General features: G+C 47.4%; 1 protein-coding gene across 1 annotated transcript in view; it reads right to left on the reverse strand.

Moving 5' to 3' along the window:
- Nucleotides 1–618: 618 nt before the first annotated feature.
- SEZ6 (seizure related 6 homolog) overlaps nt 619–21,365 on the reverse strand; it is a 62,921-nt gene continuing 42,174 nt past the window's right edge. Inside the window, exons 10-17 of the mRNA XM_058163836.1 lie at nt 17,203–17,399; nt 16,088–16,282; nt 10,776–10,967; nt 5,263–5,460; nt 3,968–4,006; nt 2,621–2,741; nt 2,402–2,504; nt 619–1,023 (exon numbers count right to left, since the gene is read on the reverse strand). Of these exons, the coding sequence (XP_058019819.1) occupies nt 988–1,023; nt 2,402–2,504; nt 2,621–2,741; nt 3,968–4,006; nt 5,263–5,460; nt 10,776–10,967; nt 16,088–16,282; nt 17,203–17,399 (1,081 nt within the window). The 3' untranslated portion in view covers nt 619–987. The remainder of the gene's footprint in view (nt 1,024–2,401; nt 2,505–2,620; nt 2,742–3,967; nt 4,007–5,262; nt 5,461–10,775; nt 10,968–16,087; nt 16,283–17,202; nt 17,400–21,365) is intronic.

Here is a 21,365-nt window from a genome sequence, read left to right on the forward strand (position 1 = left end):
GGGGAGGGGGTGGGGACCATTGGTGGAGACCTACGGGACTCTTGCTGACTTCAAGCCCATCCAGTTTCTCAGTTTGCCTCTGCCGCCTTTGGGGAAATTTCTTGAATTTCTCAGAGCATACCCCAGCCGAGGGTTTTCCGGGGAAGTTTCCCCATCTATCTATTAACCCAGACCAAGTTGGAATTTCCTCGTGGTCCCCTTTCCATGCCTGAAGCGGGTCTGAACCTACTTAGCTGCTTGGATCAGTACCAATGAAGGAGACTCTTTGTAGCTCAGGGTTGAACTGTGGGGTCCTTGGTTCCCTCTGGGCTTGGTGGTTTTCTTTACCAGACGTTTCATAACCTGACTAGGTAACGTCATCAGTGTTAGAAGGGAGGAGGAGGAGGAAGAACTTCCTGAAGACGAGCCGAACCGAAGAAGCTTCTTGGATGGGAAGCGAAAGGTCTCCAAGGAAAAACAGACCCAAGAACCTCCATTCCAGCTGCCTTTTGAGGGGAAAGGACTTTTGGGACAACCGTGTGCTGGAGGATGGAGAATCCCCATGGATATTTATTCCGAAGAGGAAGCGTCCAATTTCCGGGGGGGGGGGGCAGGCTGTTCGGGGGTGTGTGTGTCTCGACCCAGGCTTGAAAAAGTTGGGGGTCCCATTATGGTTGCTGAAGATTGTCCAGGAGGCATCTCAAGAGCTTGGTGAGGAGCGTTTTTAGAGAGATCTGGAAGGAAGTTGGGGTGGGGTGGGGAGCATCCCAGGTGGGTCAGCAGGACAGGAGACCCTCCTGGCTGAGAAAGGGCTGGGGGTCCGATGTTACAGCTGCCGTGGGGTCCTGGAGTGGGATACACCATCCACCAGCAGCCCCTCGTGTGATGGTCCTCCTGGGAGGTATTTACAGGTCCTTTCTCAGTGTGGGGAGGAGCGGGGGAGCCTCCGTGATCCAGGGGGGTGGGGCCTGCCCCTCCGGCTCCCCCCCTCGAGGGGCGGCTTCTGCCCTAGATGGAGACTTCATACGCTGCCGCCGGCATCTCCTGCAGAGAGAAAAGTCTGCAGAGGGTTGGGCCCTTGGAGGTCGGCCTCTCAGCCCCCCCCACCAGGAACAAATTAAACAAGGCAGCCCCTTCCCCTAAACCAGAGTGGGGGGGTGTCTCCCAGTGATTGGCCCAAAGTCACCCAGCTGCCTAAAGTGGAACTAGAACTCCCACTCTCCTAGTAATTAGTCCAAAGTCACCCAGCTAGCTTTCACAACTAAGGTGGGACTAGAACTCCCAGTCTCCTGATAATTGGCCCAAAGTCACCCAGCTAGCTTTCACTTCTAAGGTGGGACTAGAACTCCCAGTCTCCTAGTAATTGGCCCAAAGTCACCCAGCTAGCTTTCACTTCTAAGGTGGGACTAGAACTCCCAGTCTCCTGGTAATTGGCCCAAAGTCACCCAGCTAGCTTTCACTTCTAAGGTGGGACTAGAACTCCCAGTCTCCTGGTAATTGGCCCAAAGTCACCCAGCTAGCTTTCACTTCTAAGGTGGGACTAGAACTCCCAGTCTCCTGGTAATTAGCCCAAAGTCCCCCACCTATCTTTCACACCTAAGGTGGGACTAGAATTCACTGTCTCCTGGTAATTGGCCCAAAGTCCCCCAGCTGGCCTTCTTTCCTAAGCCAAAACTAGAATCCACCCTCTTCTGCTTTCTAGTTTGGAGTCTTAATCACTCTTAACAAACTTGCTATCCTGGAGATGGAGGATAGAAAGGATCCTTCTAGATGGCTTGGTGGATCACCCCATGAGGTAGGATGCAAATCAGTTAAGATCCACTAAGGATGGGAACGCAATCCACACTTCATAGGGAAATGGGAATATTTTCCCAACCTGCTCTGTTGAGCCTGGCAGCCGGGGCTGATGGGAGTTATAATCCGAGGATGCCAGGCTGAGGAGGAGAGCTTTGGCTCCCAGTTCCCCACCTCCCAATCAATCAGAATAGAGCTGGAAGGGACCTTGGAGGTCTTCTAGTCCAACCCCAGAGGAGTTGGAGACCTTATACCATAGCTCTCTCTCTTTCTCATCTATCTATCTATCTATCTATCTATCTATCTATCTATCATCTATCTATCTATCATCTATCTATCTATCTATCTATTGGTATCTGTATCTATCTATCTACCTACCTATCATCCATCTATCTATCTATCTATCTATCTATCTATCTATCTATCTATCTATCTATCTATCTATCTATCTATCTATCTATCTATCTATCTTAACTCTATCTGTTTCTCTCTCTCTTTCTCTATCATCTATATATATCATCTCTCTCTCTCTACACACACACACACAAACACACCCTTATGCCCCACCCAGTGGCCCCTCCTGTCTCCCTATTTGGCGCAGCTGGGCAAGGAAGGGGGGCCCACTTACTCCAGTCTCATAGGTGGGATTGTCAAAAGCCGACTCGTCAGCCATTTGGTCGTAGGACTGTGAAGCTGACAGAGGTGCTGGCAGTGAGGACTTCCCCTGATGCCTGGGCAGACAGAGAGGAGGGAAGGAGACGGGGGGGTCAGGACCCAAGGGTGGGGGGGAGGCTATGTCCCCCACCTCCCCTCCAGTCAGCTCTCCCACCCATCCACCGCAGCTCACCTGGAAATGCACAGGTAGACGGTGCCCAGAAGAAGGCCAACGACAGCCACCGGTAGGAAGACCGCAAAAGCCACGCTGGAGCCTTGCAAGGGGTCCCTGGCTGGCATCACCTTGGCCACAGCTGCAGGAAGAAACGGGAGGCTCAGTTTTGGGGGCACCTGCAGGGCAGCAGAGAGGGGGGAGAGCAGGACCCCAAAAGCTCAGCCCCCTAGAGCAGGGGTGTCACTCCATTTCATTGAGGGTTGCATCAGGGTTGTCATTCACCTCGGAGGGCCCGGAGGGTGGGTGGGCATGGGGTGTGGCTGGGGTGGGCGTGGCTGGGTGTTGGGTGTGGCCAGGATGGCCGTGGCCATGGTGGGCGTGACATGGGACTCCTGTCGGGGGCACCTATGCTGGCCAAGTGCTAAGGCAGGACTCCCCTGACACCCTCCCTCCATCCCATTATAATGTATGTCCTTCCTTCCTTCCTTCCTTCCTTCCTTCCTTCCTTCCTCCCTTCCTTCCTTTCTTCCCAAGCAATAGCACTTAGACCTATATACCGCTTTTCAGTGTTTTTACAGCCCTCTCTAAGTGGTTTACAGAGCCAGCCTCTTGGCCCCCAACAATCTGGGTCCTCATTTTACCCACCTCGGAAGGATGGAAGGCCGAGTCAACCTTGAGCCTGGACAGATTCGAACTGCTGGTTAGTGGGCAGAGTTAGCCTGCAATGCAGCATTGTAACAACTGTGCCACTATGGCTTCCTTCCTTCTCCTCATTTCCCTTCCTTCCTTCTGGTTTTTTTCCTTCCTTCCTTCCTTCCCTTTTTCCTTTTTCCCTTCCTTCTCATCTTCCTTCCTTCCTTACTCCCTCCCTCCTTTCCTCCCTCCCTCCTTCTTTCCTTCTCTTCTTTTTCCTTCCCTCTTCATTCTCCTTTCTTCTTCCTTCCCCTCTTTCTTTGCTCTCTTCCCATCTTTTTCTTTCCTCTTTCCCTCTCTCCTTTCCTGACCCTTCTTGCATGCTCAAATGCAAATTCTCCTTTTGGTTTGTTTTTACTTTGGTTTGATTGTCCTCTGCCAATGAAAACAGAGCTTGGGGGGGGGCTGCACGTGCCCCACCCACCCGAGCTCCGTTTTTGTTAGCCGGTCCTTTGCGGTTGCCAGACCCGCCCTGACGGCCAGATGTAAGCACCCCCGTGGGTCGGATCTGGCCCACAGGCCTTGAGTTTGAGACCCTTGCCCTAGAGGGGCTGACTTGTAGGGCAGTCAAAAAAAAGCAAGGTAGTAGCACAGCACAACCCCCCCCCCACCCCCAGCAGAAGGAGGCAGCAGCCTGGGCAAAGGAAGTTTTTGGGATCCTTCCCGTCTTACCGTCCAGCTTCGGGTTGGCATAAAACTCATTGCTGGAGGCTGGAAAGGAAGCAGAGGGTGGCATTATGGAAGGGCATCGCAAGCTGGCAATTCCCAAAGCGATTTTCCCATCTCAGAAATTCTGTCTTTCCAGCCCCTCGAGCAGTTTTTCAACGTCGGCAATTTTAAGATGGGTGAACTTCAACTCCCAGAACTTCCCAGCCATCTCTGAATGATGGGAGTTGAAGTCCGCCCATCTTAAATTTGCCGAGGTTGAGAAACACTGTGTTCTGTCCCCCCCTCGCCTCAGTCTGAGCGATGGCTTAATTAGCCGGCACTATCAGCACTGGCAGCAAACTAGCGAGCGCCTGCCAAGTGACTCTGTTATCTCCCTTGATGCCGATGAGTCACCCAGGAACAAACAGTACCTCAGCTCTAGTTAAGCAATTGATTTGCCTGCTACGAAGAGGCATAGCAGCCCTTGCTGCTTTTATATCCTGTGGGGTGTGACTCCATGACTCAGTACTTCCTAGGCCTGCCCCACCCCTGCTTCTGTTGTTCCCGCCTCTCCTGCCTACGAAACCTAGGGTTCAGCCAGGCCTGATTGCCATCAGCTGGGTCTGAAGGCATGGCCTGGGGGTGGGAAGAGTCAGGGGATGGAGGCCTCATTATCTCTTCCACCTGGCCTGCCTCTGGCTCCTGGAGCTGAGCCAGGGAAGCCGGTGCTCCCGAGGTAAGTCCTGATGGCCCTTCCCCCTCACTTTCCAAGTCACTTTCTGGCAGGGGGCCCGGCTCGGGGGGCGCAGACACAACACACTGTGGTGGAAACCAGGTGCCCATGCTCCACTCCCGCCTGCTTGGCGACTGATTGATTTAGTTATTTTTAATTATCTTGAGCCATCCGACTTTTTCTGCAGGCTTTGTTCCGTTTTACCCTTTTTCTGGCCAGAGCAGAAGCGAATCCCTGCCGTTTTTAAGTGAGTCACCTGGTTGTTAAGTGAATCTGGCTTCCCCATTGACTTTGCGGATCAGAAGGTCACAAAATTGGACCGTGTGTCCCCTCGGGACATTGCAACCGTCGTAAACACGAGTCAGTTGCCAAGCCTCTGAATTCTGATCATGTGATTGTGGGGTCGTAAGTGTGAAACCCGGTCATAATTTTCTTTTTTCAGTGCCATTGTAATGGTCACTAAATGAACTGTCATAAGTCGAGGACTACCTGGAGTATGTGAGATCTACCCACTCCGTGCAGAGGATTCCGGAGAGCTGACCCTCATCCCTGACCCACTATACCTCCCAGCCTCGCGGACACTGACCGGCTTTGCAAAGCGGGGGAGGGCTGCTCCAGTGCGAGGGGTGCCCAGGCAGGCATCGGAGGATGGTGTTGCCCAGCGGCAGATAGCCGGTGGCACAGGTGAAGCGCAGGGTAGTCCCGGTTTGGTAGAGCCGCTTTTCGGGGTGCTGAGTGCTGTGTTCAGGTCCGCCTGGGTTGGTGCAGGGTTCGTAGACCTCGGCTGGAAGAAGAGAACGGCAGGATTCTGTTAGATTAATGATTTAAGAGCTGACCAGCAAAGTTGGCTGGGGAATTCTGGGAGTTGAAGTCCACCAGGCTTAAAGTTGCCAAGGTTGGAGACCCCTGATTTAAGAGCAGACCAGCTGCTACGATGATGTAATGCTAGGAATGAGTCAGCAAGGTTTTTGGGCTGGTATCACTTTAAGAGCCTGTTATAAGAAGAGGCCCTGTTGGGGCGTATCTCTCCCTCTCTGTGCTTCCCTGCTGTAATTGCTGATTGCTGTTTGTTTGAGGTCTGACTAAAGTACATGCATGTATATATTCCTTGTAGATAAAACCACTATTTAAATACAAACCTCTGTTTGCTGTATTTTTTTCCTGGGTTGTCTCACATAGCCACACTCAGTAGTGAGATTCAGCCGGTTTTTTCCGGTTCGGGCGAACCCATAGTGGCGACTACAGGAGGCTCTGCCCACCCGCCTGGACGTAATGCGCGAGCAAAGAGCATGCGTGGAAGGCCATGCCCATGTGCAGAGGAAGTCACATTTGAGGTCAAATGTGAGCACGCACGCACTTATATTTGCAAACCAGTAGGGAAGGTAAGTGAATCCCACTTCTGGTCCCACTGTGAGCACTCTGACAGATTTGAACTCCTTTCCGCCCCGGTTTTGATTTTGCTCGTTGATTTTTAGTTTTTTAGATGGGCACAGGAGAAACCTTAAAGTTGTTAAGGTAAGAAATGCAGGTAGTCCTCGCCTGTACAACAGTTCACTTAGTAGGACTGTATGATAAAATGGGCACAGAATATTCAGGAACCAATAATGTTGGAAACATGGGAGAAAATCTGGGTTAGAAATGTTAAGTTTACACAAGCACAGAATTTAAGGGAAAATTTTTATAAGATGTTTTATAGATGGCACTTAGATCCCAAAAAATTATCACGTATGTATTCTAATATCCAAGCGAAATGTTGGAGGTGTGACTGTGATGACGCTACATATTTTCATATTTGGTGGACTTGCAAGAAAATTAAGGTCTTTTGGATAAGAATTTGGTGGATTATTCAAAATGTACTGAAGAAGAAGATAAAGTTCCTGCCACAATTTTTCCTTTTGGGAATTATACAGGGATTGAGACTAAACTGATTCTGAATTTAATAACAGCAGCAAGACTGTTGATTGGACAATATTGGAAGAAAGAAGAGGTACCTACAATAGAAGAATGGATACTGAAAGTCATTAATTTGGCTGAGATGGCTAAAATCTCAGCTTTTTTGAAAGACAATACGCAGGAAAGATATTTAATTGAATGGAAAAAATGGATTGATTATCTACAAAACAGATATCAGATTAAGAAATATCAGATTGCCTTTGAATAATTAGGAAGTTATTTTATGTAATGGGAGGGGTTGGGAGATGAAAAGATTTGGATGAGGTTAATTGGATTGAAGGGAAAATTTTATTCTATGTTTGGTTTATGTATAACAATACCTTGTGATTGACCCGGGAAGCCGGGGGGGGGGAGGGGGGAAGGGGTTTTCTGGGAGGGGGGGAAAAAGGGGGGGAAATGTTTTTGTTTTTTAAAACTTTTTCAATAAAAAAACAACAACAGTTCACTTAGTGACCGTTCAAAGTTACAATGGCATGGAAAAAAGTGACTTAGGACCGTTTTTCACACTTATGACCGTTGCAGCCTCCCCCCCTGGTCACATGATCAAAATTCAGACAATTGGTAACTGACTCATATTTATGACGGTCACAGTTTCCCCGGGGGTGGGGGTGGGTCACGCGATCCCCTTTTGTGACGTCCTGACAAGCAAAGTCAATGGGGAAGCCAGATTCAACTTAACAACCGCGTCAGTCACTTCACAACTGCATTGATTCACTTAATAACTGTGTCAAGAGAGGTCATAAAATGGGGCAAAACACACTTAACGTATGTCTCAATTAGCAACATAAATATTGGGCTCAATTGCGGTCGTAAATCGAGGACTAGCTGCACTGATTTGGAAAATGAACCTCGGACTAAATTTTAGCCAAAATTTTTGTAATTTTATTATTATTTATTTATTAGATTTATAGTGCCGCCTATTCACCCATGGCGACTCAAGGTGGCTTACAGAATATAAAAAAACCACATTTAAAAAACAGTAAAATTCATAAAAAAATCAAATAAATATAATAAAATCACCCCTGACCCTGCCTGGACTACTGTAATGCTCTCTACATGGGGCTCCCCTTGAAGAGCACCCGGAGGCTCCAACTGGTCCAGAATGCGGCCGCGCGGGTGATAGAGGGAGCAAATCGAGGCTCCCATGTAACAGCACTCCTGCGTAGGCTGCACTGTCTCCCGGTGGTCTTCCGGGTGCAATTCAAGGTGTTGGTTACTACCTTTAAAGCGCTCCATGGCTTAGGACCGGGGTATCTACGGGACTGCCTGTTGCCACCAATAGCCTCCCAGCGACCTGTGCGCTCCCATAGGGAGGGCCTCCTCAGGGTGCCGTCAGTCAAACAATGTCGACTGGCGGCGCCCAGGGGGAGGGCCTTCTCTGTGGGGGCTCCTGCCCTCTGGAATGAGCTGCCTCCGGGGTTACGTCAACTCCCCGACCTCCGGACCTTTCCACGCGAGCTCAAGACTTTCTTGTTCTATCGCGCATGGCTGGCCTGAAGTATTTTAAACGTGGGTTTTGTTACAGTTTTATTATTGTTTTATTTGTTTCGGCCTTTAATTTAATTAGATTTTAAAATGTTTTCAATTTTTGTAGTTCGGTTTTATCTGGCTGTAAACCGCCCTGAGTCCTTCGGGAGAAGGGCGGTATATAAGTTCAATTAAACTAAACTAAACTAAACTAAACCTCCCGCCCCAGCGACAGCCGATCACATGAGCCACTGAATGGGCTCCCTCCCGCTCTGGGTTCCCCAGGCCCGCTGGCAGAATCAGGTCTTCAGCGCCTTCCGGAAGAGAATTAGAGTGGGGGCCCTTCTAATCTCTGAGGAAATGATGTTCCAGAGAGAGGGAGCCACCATGGAGAAGGCCCTTCTTCTGGGTCCCACCAGGTGTATCTCCCTCGGGGATGGGACCTGCAACATTCCCTGCCTCCCTGCTCTGGTGGGTCGGGTAGATGTGCCCGGCAAAAGACGGTCCCTCAGATCACCTGGTCCCAAGCCATGAAGGGCTTTAAAGGTGACAACCAGTACCTTGAATTGCACCCGGAAGCAAATCGTCAACCAATATAGCTCCTGCAGGATAGGTGATACATGGGCACACAAACCGGGCGGGCCGCTGCATTTTGCACCAACGGGAGTTTCCGGATGCTCTTCAAGGGCAGCCCCATGTAGAGCGCGTTGCAATAGTCGAGACGGGAGGGGAATAAGGCACGAGTGACTGTGAGTAGGGATTGCCGGTCCAGGAAAGGGCGTAACTGGCGCACCACTCGGAGTTGCGCGAAGGCCCTCCTGGCCGTGACCGCCACCTGTTCTTCGAGCAGGAGTCGTTGGGTCCAGGAGAACCCCCAGATTACGCACAGCGTCTCTTTGGGGCAGTGCTACCCCATCCAAGACCAGAGGTGGCAATTCTTCCTGAGCCAACAAACCCCAAACCCAGAGCCCCTCGGTCTTGCCAGGGTTTAGTTTCAACCTGTTGCTCCTCCTCCAGCCCCTAACAGCCTCCAGGCACCTGCCGAGATATGGCTGAGTATCATCAGCCTACTGCTGACACCTCAGTCCACGGTGACGGATGATCTCACCCAGCGGCTTGTTGAACAGGAGCGGAGAGAGTACCGAGCCTTGCGGGATCCCGCCAAGCAGCGGGCGAGGGCTGGATCTCTCCGCTTCTATCAGCACTGACTGAGAGCAAGTGAAGGAAGGAAGTGAACCAGGATAGCACAAGGCCCCCCCCACTTCCCTCTCCCGAAGCCGCTCCGCGAGAATACCCTGGTCGATGGCAATTTATTTATTTATTTTATTTATTTATTTATTTTGTCACACAGTGACAAAAGCATGAAATAACTATACAATATATAAGCATATATATATAAGTATGAGTATGTAATAACTAAATTAATTGGATATAACGAAAGGAAACAATAGGACAGGAATGGTAGGCACAGGCAGATAAAATATAAATACACACAATAATTAAAACAACCCTTAAAAAACTAATTTAAATGCCCAAAATGTTAAAAAACATACTCCCCCGTAAAATAACACAATTTTAAAAACCCATCCAATAAAAATAAAAATCAGGCTAGTCCAGCCATATGAAATAAATAAGTTTTAAGTTCGCGGCGAAAGGTCCTAAGGTCAGGTAATTGTCGAAGTCCGACAATTGGATATAACGAAAGGAAACAATAGGACAGGAATGGTAGGCACGCTTGTGCTCTTATGCACACCCCTTGCAGATCTCTTAGGAATGGGGTGAGGTCAATAGTAGACAGTTTTTGGTCGAAGCTTTGGGGATTTTGGGAAGAGACCACAGAGTCAGGTAGTGTATTCCAAGCATTAACAACTCTGTTACTGAAGTCATATTTTCTGCAATCAAGATTGAAGCGGTTAACATTAAGCTTAAATCTGTTGTGTGCTCGTGTATTGTTGCAACTGAAGCTGAAGTAGTCTTCAACAGGAAGGACATTGTAATAGATGATTCTATGAGTTAAACTCAGGTCATGTCGAAGGCGGCAGAGTTCTAAATTTTCTAATTTTAACTTACGAATGCAACTCAGCCCAAAAGTTCCATCGCTAAGCAAGACAGTTAGAAAGTGAGTTTTGCCCCGTTTTACGCCTTTCCTTGCCACATTTGTTAAGCCAGGGGTCTCCAACCTTGGCAACTTTAAGACTTGTGGACTTCAACTCCCAGAATTCCTCAGCCAGCAAAGGTGTGGACTGGAGTTGAAGTCCACAAGTCTTAAAGTTGCCGACTTTGGACACCCCTGTGTTAAGCGAATCACTGAAGTTGTTAAATTAGTAACACGGTTGTTAAGTGAATCTGGCTTTCCCACCGACTTTGCTCATCGGAAGGTCGCAAAAGGGGATCGCGTGATCCCTGTGGGAAACTGCGACCGTCATAAATATGAGTCGGATGCCAAGTTTGATCTGAATTTTGATCGAATGACCACGGGGCTGCCGCAACGGTCGTTAAGTGTGAAAAACGGCCGTAAGTCACTTTTTTCAAGTAACTCCAGATGGTCACTAAATGACTAAATGGTCGTAAGTTGAGGACTGCCTGTCTTTCTTTGACCTCTGATCATCGGCCAAGGCTCCTGCCCCCTGGCTAGCCTCTCGCCCTCCTCCTGGGCCGAAGACCCCAGACTCAGCTTACGGATGCATTTGGGCAGCCGGTCGCTCCACTTGGGGCCGCCGGCTGGCCGGTCGTGGCAGACGATCTCCGCGGTGCCGGCCAAGAGGTAGCCTTTGTCGCAGAGGAACTGGATGGCGGAGCCCACCGGGAATTTGTTGGCAGAGACGACGCGACGGCTGTGCTCCACGTCTCCGGGGTCTGGACAAGCGGTCACTAAGAGAGACAAAGAGGGAACCGGTAGGCAGGCAGGGGGAGGCACCCCCCCCCCGGGGCAGAGGGGGAAGCTGCTGCCTCATTGGGAGGGGTCTGCGCTCAGAAGCCTTTGGCAAAAGGCCCTGGAAGGGCTGTGCAGACACCCCCATCCCCACCCCCTCTTTTAGAAGCAGTCCTCGACTTACGCCCATAATCCACTTATGACCTGGAATTAGAATAGAATAGAATAGAATTTTATTGGCCAAGTGTGATTGGACACACAAGGAATTTGTCCTGGTGCATCTGCTCTCAGTGTACATAAAAGAAAAGATACGTTCATCAAGGTACAACATTTACAACACAATTGATTATTTTATATATATGTGTATATACCCTCACACATACAAATGCACACATATATATACCGGTACCTACGTACACACACATAGACTAGACTAGACTAGACTAGAATAGAATAGAATAGAATAGAATTTTTATTGGCCAAGTGTGATTGGACACACAAGGAATTTGTCTTGGTGCAGATGCTCTCAGTGTACATAAAAGAAAAGATACCTTCATCAAGGTACAACATTTACAACACAATTGATGGCCATAGGGTACAAATTCAATACTTAATATCATTAAGTCATAGGCTACAAAAGAGAAGAGAAGAATAGAATAGAATAGAATAGAATAGCAATAAGAATAGAATAGAATAGAATAGAATAAAATAGAATTTTTTATTGGCCAAGTGTGATTGGACACACAAGGAATTTGTCTTGGTGCATCTGCTCTCAGTGTACATAAAAGAAAAGATACATTCAGAATAGCATAAAATAGAATAGAAATAGAAATAGAATAGAAATAGAATAGAAATAGGATAGAATAGAATAGAATAGAATAGAATAGAATAGAATAGAATAGAATAGAATAGAATAGAATTTTATTGGCCAAGTGTGATTGGACACACAAGGAATTTGTCTTGGTGCATCTGCTCTCAGTGTACATAAAAGAAAAGATACGTTCATCAAGGTACAACATTTACAACACAATTGATTATTTTATATATATGTGTATATACCCTCACACATACAAATGCACACATATATATACCGGTACCTACGTACACACACATAGACTAGACTAGACTAGACTAGACTAGACTAGAATAGAATAGAATTTTTATTGGCCAAGTGTGATTGGACACACAAGGAATTTGTCTTGGTGCAGATGCTCTCATACACACAAAATAGAGCTGGAAGGGTCTTGGGAGATCTTCTAGTCCAGCCCCCTGCTCAAACAGGAGAAGCTATACTATTTCAGATATATATCTATATCTATACACACACAGAGACACATATGCACAAACACAGATGCATACCTATAGACACACACACACACACACACACACATATATATACACACACACACAAACACACATATACACACACACACAAACACACATATACACACACACACAAACACACATATACACACACACACACAGAGACAGGTACTCCTCAGCTTATGACGCTATCGAGTGCAAAATTTCTGTTGCTAAGTGAGACAGTTGTCAAATGCCCCATTTTACAACCTTTCTGGAAACAGTTGTTATGTGAATCCCTGCCATTGTTAAGTTAGGAACACCGTCGTTAAGTGAATCTGGCTTCCCCATGGACTTGGCTGGTCAGATGGTTGACGGTCGCAAAAGGGGAACACGTGACCTCGGGACACTGCGACCGACAGAAATACAAGCCCAGCACCTGGATTTTGCTCCTCTGGCCACAGGGAGGCTGTAACAGTCGTAAGTGTGAACAAGGGTCCTAAGTCACTTTTTTCAGTGCCGTTGTAACTTTGAACGGTCACTAAAGAAATCGTTGTAAATCAAGGATCCCCCGTACTTAAAAGGGTCAGGATAAAACGAAGCCAGAAAAAAATGAACGGGTACAGACAGTCCGCGAGTTACGACAGTAACGGAGCCTTCCCGTCACGGACATGACTTGTGACAGTCATAAAATGGGTTTGGTCATAGTTTTGTCAGCGCTCAGTCATTAAGCAGAACGCTGTTTTCGCAACGCCTCCTTTGGATGTTCCAGACTTAACAACGATCCCCTCATCGGCCAGTAGGGGGAGCTCTTAACCCACCCAACAGAAAGTCAAAAGTGGTTTTACAAGCACAATGGAGAAGTTTTAAGGCAGGGGTCTCCAACCTTGGCCACTTTAAGCCTGGAGGACTTCAACTCCCAGAATGCCCCAGCCAGCTTTGCTGGCTGGGGCTTTCTGGGAGTTGAAGTCCGCCAGGCTTAAAGTGGCCAAGGTTGGAGACCCCTGCTTTAAGGAAATGTCCCCCCCCACTATGCACCGGCTATTGGGGCCCCCCTAGAATCCTTCTGCCATTGGGGTCCTCCCTCCTTCCTTCTAAGTCAAGAAGTTTCTCCTGGGGAAGACTCTAAATCAGGGAGGGTCCAATCTTGGCTGCTTATAATAATAATAATAATAATAATAATAGTAGTAATAGTAATAATAATAATAATAATAATAATAATAATAATAATAATAATAATAATAATAATAATAACAATAATAACAACAATAACAACAATAACAATAATAAAATAATAATAATAATAAAATATAATAATAATAATAATAATAATAATAATTATAATAATAATTATTATTATTATTATTATTATTTAATTTCTGTACCGCCCTTCTCCCGAAGGACTCAGGGCGGTTTACAGCCAGATAAAACCAACAATGAATAAATACAATACAATTAAAACCAATATTAAAAACCTATTAAATTTGGCCCACAATTAAAATACATTAACCATAAAACCCCATTAAAATTAATAATAATAATAATAATTCTATGCCAGTCCTGCGCGGAAGAATAAATAAGTCTTCAGCTCGCGGCGGAAGGTCCGGAGGTCAGGAAGTTGAAAACATGTGGACGTCAACTCCCAGAATTCCCCAGGCAGCCTATGGAACTCTGGGAGTCGAAGTCCTTAGAGCAGAAGGGGCCCAATTCCGCTTGGAGACTTGTGGACTTCCGCTTCCAGAATTCCATAGGCTGGCAGGGAATTCTAGGAGTCGAAGTCCACAAGTCTTAAAAATGGCCAAGATTGCACAGCCTGCTCTAAATTCTTGGAAAGCAGCTGTCAATCAACGCCCAGTTTGGCTCCTCTGAGAAGTCAAAGGGCCGCTCGACATCGCTTAATGCTGTCTTAAAATGTGGGATCTTTTTCTGGGGAATCGTGGCACGTTTCCCCTTCCCCGTTCCGAAATGCAGAGGATTTTAAGCTCTATTTTTGTCTGTTTTGTTGTTCAGGATGCTAAAGAAAAGAGGAGAGAGCAATTAGCCGTTCATTCCCCGTCTCTCTCTCTCTCTCTCACACACAAACACATTGCTCAGGGGCCGTCCCAATTCCCTGGGGCAGCTGATGGGGTGGGGTGGGGGACCCAGAAGGAGCCTCTCTCGAGTGGGGGGCATCCCCGGGGGTGGGAGTGGGGTGAAGTGTCATGAAAGGTCTGCAAGAAAGCAGCCAAACTCAGAGAACACCACAGTCCTCCTCCTCTTCCTCTCCTTCCTTCCCTCCTTCCCTCCCCTCTTCCTTCCTTCCTTCCCTCCCCTCTTCCTTCCTTCCTTCCTTCCTCCCTCTCTTCCTTCCTTCTCTCCCCTTCTTTCCTTCCTCCCTCCCTCCCTTCTTCCTTCCTTCCTTCCTTCCTCCTTCCTCCTCCTCCTCCTCCTCCTCCTTCCTCCTCCTCCTCCTCCTTCCTTCCTTCCTTCCTCCCTCTCTTCCTCCCCTCCCCTCCCCTCTTTCTTCCTTCCCTCCTTCCTTCCTTCCTTCTCTCCTCTTCATAAACCTCCCTCCCTCCTAACACTGAGTTTGGGTAATGAAAAATCTGTAAGAAAACCACCCAGCCTAGAAAGCATTAGGGACTACACAAACGTATTTCTATCACAAGTACACAAATTACTTAGAAAGGAAAATTTTCTCTTGGAAAAGTTTGGTATCTCTAATTTTCATCTGAAAAGAAAGCATTAATGTGCCTCCAGATGTCCCTGTGGTTTACAGACTTGTCTCTTTCTCTTCCCTTCCGTTCTTTACCCGTTTACTTCCTTTCCTTTCCCTCCTTTCCCCTCCCACTCATTCCCATCTTCCTTCTTCCTTCCTTCCTTTCCTCCCCTCCCTCCCTCCCTCCCATTCATTCATGAGAGCCACGGTGGCGCAGTGGTCAGAGTGCAGTACTGCAGGTTCCTTCTGCTGACTGCTGGATGCCTGCAATTCAGCAGTTAGAATCTCACCAGGCTCAAGGTTGACTCAGCCTTCCATCCTTTCGAGGTGGGACAAATGAGGACCCAGATTGTTGGGGGGCAAGAGGCTGACTCTGTGAACTGCTTAGAGAGGGCCGTAAATTTCCCATCACCAATCTCCTTCCACTTATGACCGTATGACTGTAACTTTGTTGCTGGCAATCCTTATGATTTATATTGAGATATTGACCATCATTTGTGTTGTAAATGTTTTTTTATTTTTATTTTTTTTTATTTTTTATTTTTTATTTTTTTTTGCATTTATATCCCGCCCTTCTCCGAAGACTCAGGGTGGCTTACACTATGTCAAGCAATAGTCTTCATCCATTTGTATATTAACAATGTCAACTTATTGCCCCCAACAATCTGGGTCCTCATTTTACCTACCTTATAAAGGATGGAAGGCTGAGTCAACCTTGGGCCTGGTGGGACTTGAACCTGCAGTAATTGCAAGCAGCTGCTGTTAATAACAGACTGTCTTACCAGTCTGAGCCACAGAGGCCCTTTTGTATGTTGTACCTTGATGAACGTATCTTTTCTTTTATGTACACTGAGAGCAGATGCACCAAGACAAATTCCTTGTGTGTCCAATCACACTTGGCCAATAAAAAGATTCTATTCTATTCTTAAGCACTGGGAAGCAGTATATAAGTCTAAGTGGGATTGCTAGTGCTATTCATTCATTCATTCATTCACTCCTCCCCTACTTTCCTTCCTTCCTTTGTCCCTCCCTCTCCTCCACTCCCCTTCCCACAAGCACCTGGCATGCAGGGTTCTTCCTCCTCTTCCTCCTCCCCCCTCCCAGCCCCAGACCCCTCACCTCTCTGGCAGGAGGGCAGGTCCCCACTCCACACCAAATCCCAGTGGCACATCAGGAGCTCGGTGCCCACCAGCTCGTAGCCGGGGTAGCAGTGGTAGGTAACCACGGCCCCGTGGATCAGCTCCGGATGTGAGGGGGTCTTCCAGCCGTTGGGAATCTCCGGCAGTTCCGGGCAGGTGTCGTTGCGGGCAACCTCTGCCAGGGAAGAAGAGCGAAAGGGAGGCGGGTGAGGGGTCCTTTGGACGGGGGGGGGGGGAAGGGGGACGAGAGCCCCTTTTAACCCACCCCCAATGGGAAGCTCCCTCTCCTTGCTGCCTCAACTGGGTTTCCAAAGATATCCAGGTAGTCCTCGACTTACGACCACGGTTGAGCCCCCAAATCTCCGTTGCTAAGCGAGGCAGTTGTTAAGTGAGTTGAGTCCCACATTACGACGTTTCTTGACACAGTGGTTAAGTCAGGGACACGGTTGTTAAATGGATCTGGCTTCCCCATTAACTTTGCTGGCCAGAAGGTCAATGGGGAAGGCAGATTCACTTAACGACCGTGTTCCTAAGTGAACTGCAGTGATTCACTTAACAACCGTGTTGCTGACTCAACAAATGCAGTGATTCACTTAATGACCATGTTCCTAAGTGAACAATCGCAGTGATTCATTTAACAACCATGTTGCTGACTCAACAAATGCAGTGATTCACTTAACGACCGTGTTCCTAAGTGAACAACTGCAGTGATTCATTTAACAACCATGTTGCTGACTCAACAAATGCAGTGATTCACTTAATGACCATGTTCCTAAGTGAACAACCGCAGTGGTTCACTTAACAACCATGCTGCTGACTCAACAAATGCAGTGATTCACTTAACGACCGTGCTCCTAAGTTAACAACAATTGTGATTCACTTAACAGCTGAGGCAAGAACGGCCGTAAAGCGACCTTTTTACTAATTTGTTTTACAACTGTGTTACTTAGCCATGGAAATTTTCGGCTCCATTGCGGTCGTAAGTAGAGGACTACCTGTAATTTCAATGTGCCCTCCCCTCCCGCCACGCATGTTGGAAGCTGAGCCGCGAAAGCTGTTCGGAGGGTCTCCGGGGAAGGCAGCTGCTCCGCTTACCGGCGAAATGAATGATGAAACCGTTCCGGTAGCCCATGGTGCTGCTCCCGGGATCCGACTGGAACTGGACGGTGACGTCAGCCATGGAGGTGAAGAGCTGGAAATGCCGGTGGGAGCCGGAATACTGACCCAGGATGCGGGCCGTCAGGTCGTCCCCGTCGTAGAACGTCAGCGTGTCCCCCTTGCCAAGGTGCAACCTTTAAGGACAAATTGGGGGGTGGGGGGAGGAAAGATGGCTGCCTCAACAAGGGGGCCCCCTTTGACACGTTCATAGCAAATTACGAGGAAGAAAACCCAATAATTCGCTTCTAAATTGGATGTTATTCTGTATTTTTCTTAGCCTGGCCTCCAGATCTGGATCTCCACACCCCGAACTCCCTTCTAGCCCTGATGATATTACTTAGTTGGGTCATAAAACGTCTGCAAGGAAACACTCAAGCTCAGAAGGCACATTTCAGTCCTCCTCCTCCTCCTCCTCCCCTCAGCAAACGCCCCCTTTCTTCTAGCCCTGATGGTGTTACCTAGTTGGGTCACGAAATGTTTGCAAGAAAACACTCAAGCTCAGAGAACATCAGGGACCACACAGTCCTCCCCCTCCTCCCCTCCCTCCACAACCCCCCTTCCCTTCTAGCAGTGATGATGTTCCCTAGTTGGGTCAAGAAATGTCTACAAGAAAACCACCAAGCCCAGAGAGCACCAGGGACCCCACAGTCCTTTTCCTCCTCTTCCTTCTCCTCCTCCTTCCTGCAAACCTCCCTCCCTTCTAACACTGATGATGTTACCTAGCTGGGTCATGAAACGTCTGCAAGAAAACCACCAAAGCTCAGAGAGCACCAAGGATCCCACAGTCGCCCTCCTCCTCCTTGTCCTTCCTTCCTTCCTTCCAGCACTGATGATGTTACCTAGCTGGGTCACGAAATGTCTACAAGAAAACCACCAAGCTCAGAGAGCACCAGGGACCCCACAGTCCTCCTCCTCCTTCCTGCAAACCTCCCTCCCTTCTAGCCCTTATGATGTTCCCTAGTTGGGTCATGAAACGTCTGCAAGGAAACAACCCGGCTCAGAGAGAACCAAGGGCCCCACAGTTCAACCCTGGGCTACAAATATTCTATTAATAAGACTCTTTATCAGCTGGGCCCAGATTTCCCTCCTTTGTAGGATCCACAAAGGGAGGGAAACCTGTCAAAGAAAACAGAAGGAAGGAAAGGAAGAAAAATAAATAAATTCTTCCCGTGAAGGACGGCTGAATCTCTCTGTCTCCATTCCTCTCAATGTCTCCGAGTTGACTTTTCTCACGTTATCTCGAGTTTTTTCCCCCCCCCCAAAAGAAAGCAAACCCAGTTTGTCACCCGGGTTGGGGCGTTGCCACGTGTGGGCCTAGCTGGGCTGCACCGGGCGCCAAACACGCATGTATTGCTGACTCATGTTGGCGTAAACAACCTTCGCTTCTAGCCTGCCTTCTATTGTCATGTAAACACCGGTGGGAGAATTTGGCAGAAATGACAATTTTTCCAAAACCACAGAGCCAGATAAAAGCTCCTTCAAATGAAACTCAATTCCCACTCTGAAATCCCAGGAGCAGCCCCACTTGTGTGTTGTGTGTGTGTGTGTGTGTATTGTGTATGTGTGCCAGGCCCTGTTTCCAGTTCTTCCCTGCTTTGCGTTGCCAGGCAGAGAGTTGGCAAGCATTCCCCCTGACCATCAATCAAGGCTTGTGGTGTTTTACTAGAATAAACTAGATTAGAATAAGTAGTTAGTTACCTAAAATGGCGCCGACGAAGGCTGCCTCGGTGAAATGCTCTCTAATTGTTTCTTTATTTCTAATTGTTCTCTGTGACTCACTACGGATTTCCTACTCACGAGACCATCTGCTAAAAATTAAGGAACATTTCTTTAAGGAGCAGCTTTCTTTAATCTCACCCCCGCCTGTCTTTACAAACACGGAGGAGATTCTAACACAGGAGGAGGCAATTCCCACGGAGCCATGGATTACTAAAAAAACCAAACGACGGAAACGAAGGAAAAGAGGTAAACGATCTGGGATCTTAAACAGATTAAGAAGTCGCACTAAAACTCCTCTGCCTTCAATTTTCCTAACAAATATACGCTCACTTGCAAATAAGATGGATGAAATACTCCTCTTAAACAAATACTATTCTGATTTTCGCAATTCAGCAGTCCTATGCTTCTCTGAAACCTGGTTAAATGAATCAATTGAAAATAGCAGCCTGAACATTCCAGGATTTCAAATTGAACGATCAGACAGGATTCCAGAAACATCTGGTAAAAAGAAAGGAGGAGGCTTATGCCTATATATTAATTCAACCTGGTGTCAAGATTTTAACATAATTTACAAATTCTGTGACAACAATTTAGAGACTCTAATTATCAATTGCAAACCTTACTATTCGCCTCGTGAATTTTCCTCATTTCTTCTAATTGCTGTTTATGTCCCACCACAAGCCTGTGTAAACGAGGCATTAGAACTCTAGCTGACCAAATCATGGAGGCTGAAGCCAAACACCCTGATTCACTGGCCATTGTTTTGGGAGATCTAAACAAGGCAAACTTAAGGAAAGAACTACCAAAATACTTTCAGCATGTCAATTGTCCCACCAGAGGCAAGAATACTCTAGACCACTGCTACACAACACTAAAAGATGCCTATCGGTCTTTACCACGTGCAGCTGTAGGACACTCTGATCATTGCATGATTCACCTTGTACCTGCTTACAGGCAAAGACTTAAAGCCATAAAACCAATAATTAAATCAGTGAAAACCTGGACGGAGGAATCAGAATTAAAGCTACAGGCATGTTTTGACTGCACTGATTGGAATATTTTTAAAGATACCTCTGCAGACCTAGATGAACTCACAGATACTGTAACATCATATGTCAGCTTCTGTGAAGACCTATGTGTACCTTCAAGGAACTTGCGAATACACAGTAACAACAAACCTTGGTTTACACCTAAACTTAAGCAGCTACGACATTCCAAAGAGGAAGCCTACAAAAAAGGTGATAAAATGCTGTACAATCAGGCCAGAAATGCACTAACAAGGGAGATAAGAGCAGCAAAAAGAAGCTACTCTGAAAAGCTAAAGAATCAATTTTCAGCAAATGAACCAGCAAACATGTGGAAAACTCTTAAAAATATCACCGGCTATGGCAAACATCCTTCCCAGGTTGAAGGTAATCAACAACTGGCAGATGACCTGAATGAGTTTTACTGCAGGTTTGAAAGGAAACTACAGCCACCTATCTCCACAACCCCCATCTCAGACACACCAACAACAGCCAAGCCTCCTACAACTGACCCCATTTCATTGGGTTCACAACCCCTAGTGATCACAGAAAAGGAAGTGCAGGACCTATTTCACAGACAAAAGCCAGGAAAAGCTCCAGGCCCAGACAAGATAACTCCTTCTTGCTTAAAAGTCTGTGCTGACCAATTGGCCCCCATCTTCACCCATATTTTCAATAAATCACTAGAGATGTGCTATGTTCCTTCTGCTTCAAACGCCTACCATCATCCCAGTGCCAAGAAGCCCACCATCAAGGAACTGAATGACTACAGACCAGTTGCTCTAACATCTGTAGTCATGAAAACCTTTGAAAGGCTAGTGCTTTCCTACCTGAAAACCATCACGGATCCGCTGTTAGACCCCTTGCAATTTGCATACCGAGCAAATAGATCAACAGATGATGCTGTTAATATGGCTCTGCACTACATCCTACAACATCTTGAGTCTCCAAAGACCTATGCAAGGGTCCTTTTTGTAGACTTTAGTTCAGCATTCAATACCATCATTCCAGACATTCTTCTAACTAAGCTAAACCAGCTACAGGTACCGGAACAGACTTGTGGATAACAAGCTTCCTAACAAACAGGAAGCAGCAGGTGAAGCTAAGCAAGATCACATCAAATACCTGTACAATTAGCACAGGGGCCCCCCAAGGCTGTGTGCTCTCCCCACTTCTCTTCTCTCTGTATACCAATGACTGCATCTCCAATGATCCATCTGTTAAACTACTGAAGTTCGCAGATGACACAACAGTGATTGGTCTCATTCGAGACAATGACAATCCGCATATAGACGAGAGGTCGAACGACTAGCCTTGTGGTGCAACCAAAACAATCTGGAACTGAACACACAAAAC

The sequence above is a fragment of the Ahaetulla prasina genome, chromosome 1 (assembly GCF_028640845.1).
Source record: "Ahaetulla prasina isolate Xishuangbanna chromosome 1, ASM2864084v1, whole genome shotgun sequence".
NCBI classification, from domain to species: Eukaryota; Metazoa; Chordata; class Lepidosauria; order Squamata; family Colubridae; genus Ahaetulla; species Ahaetulla prasina.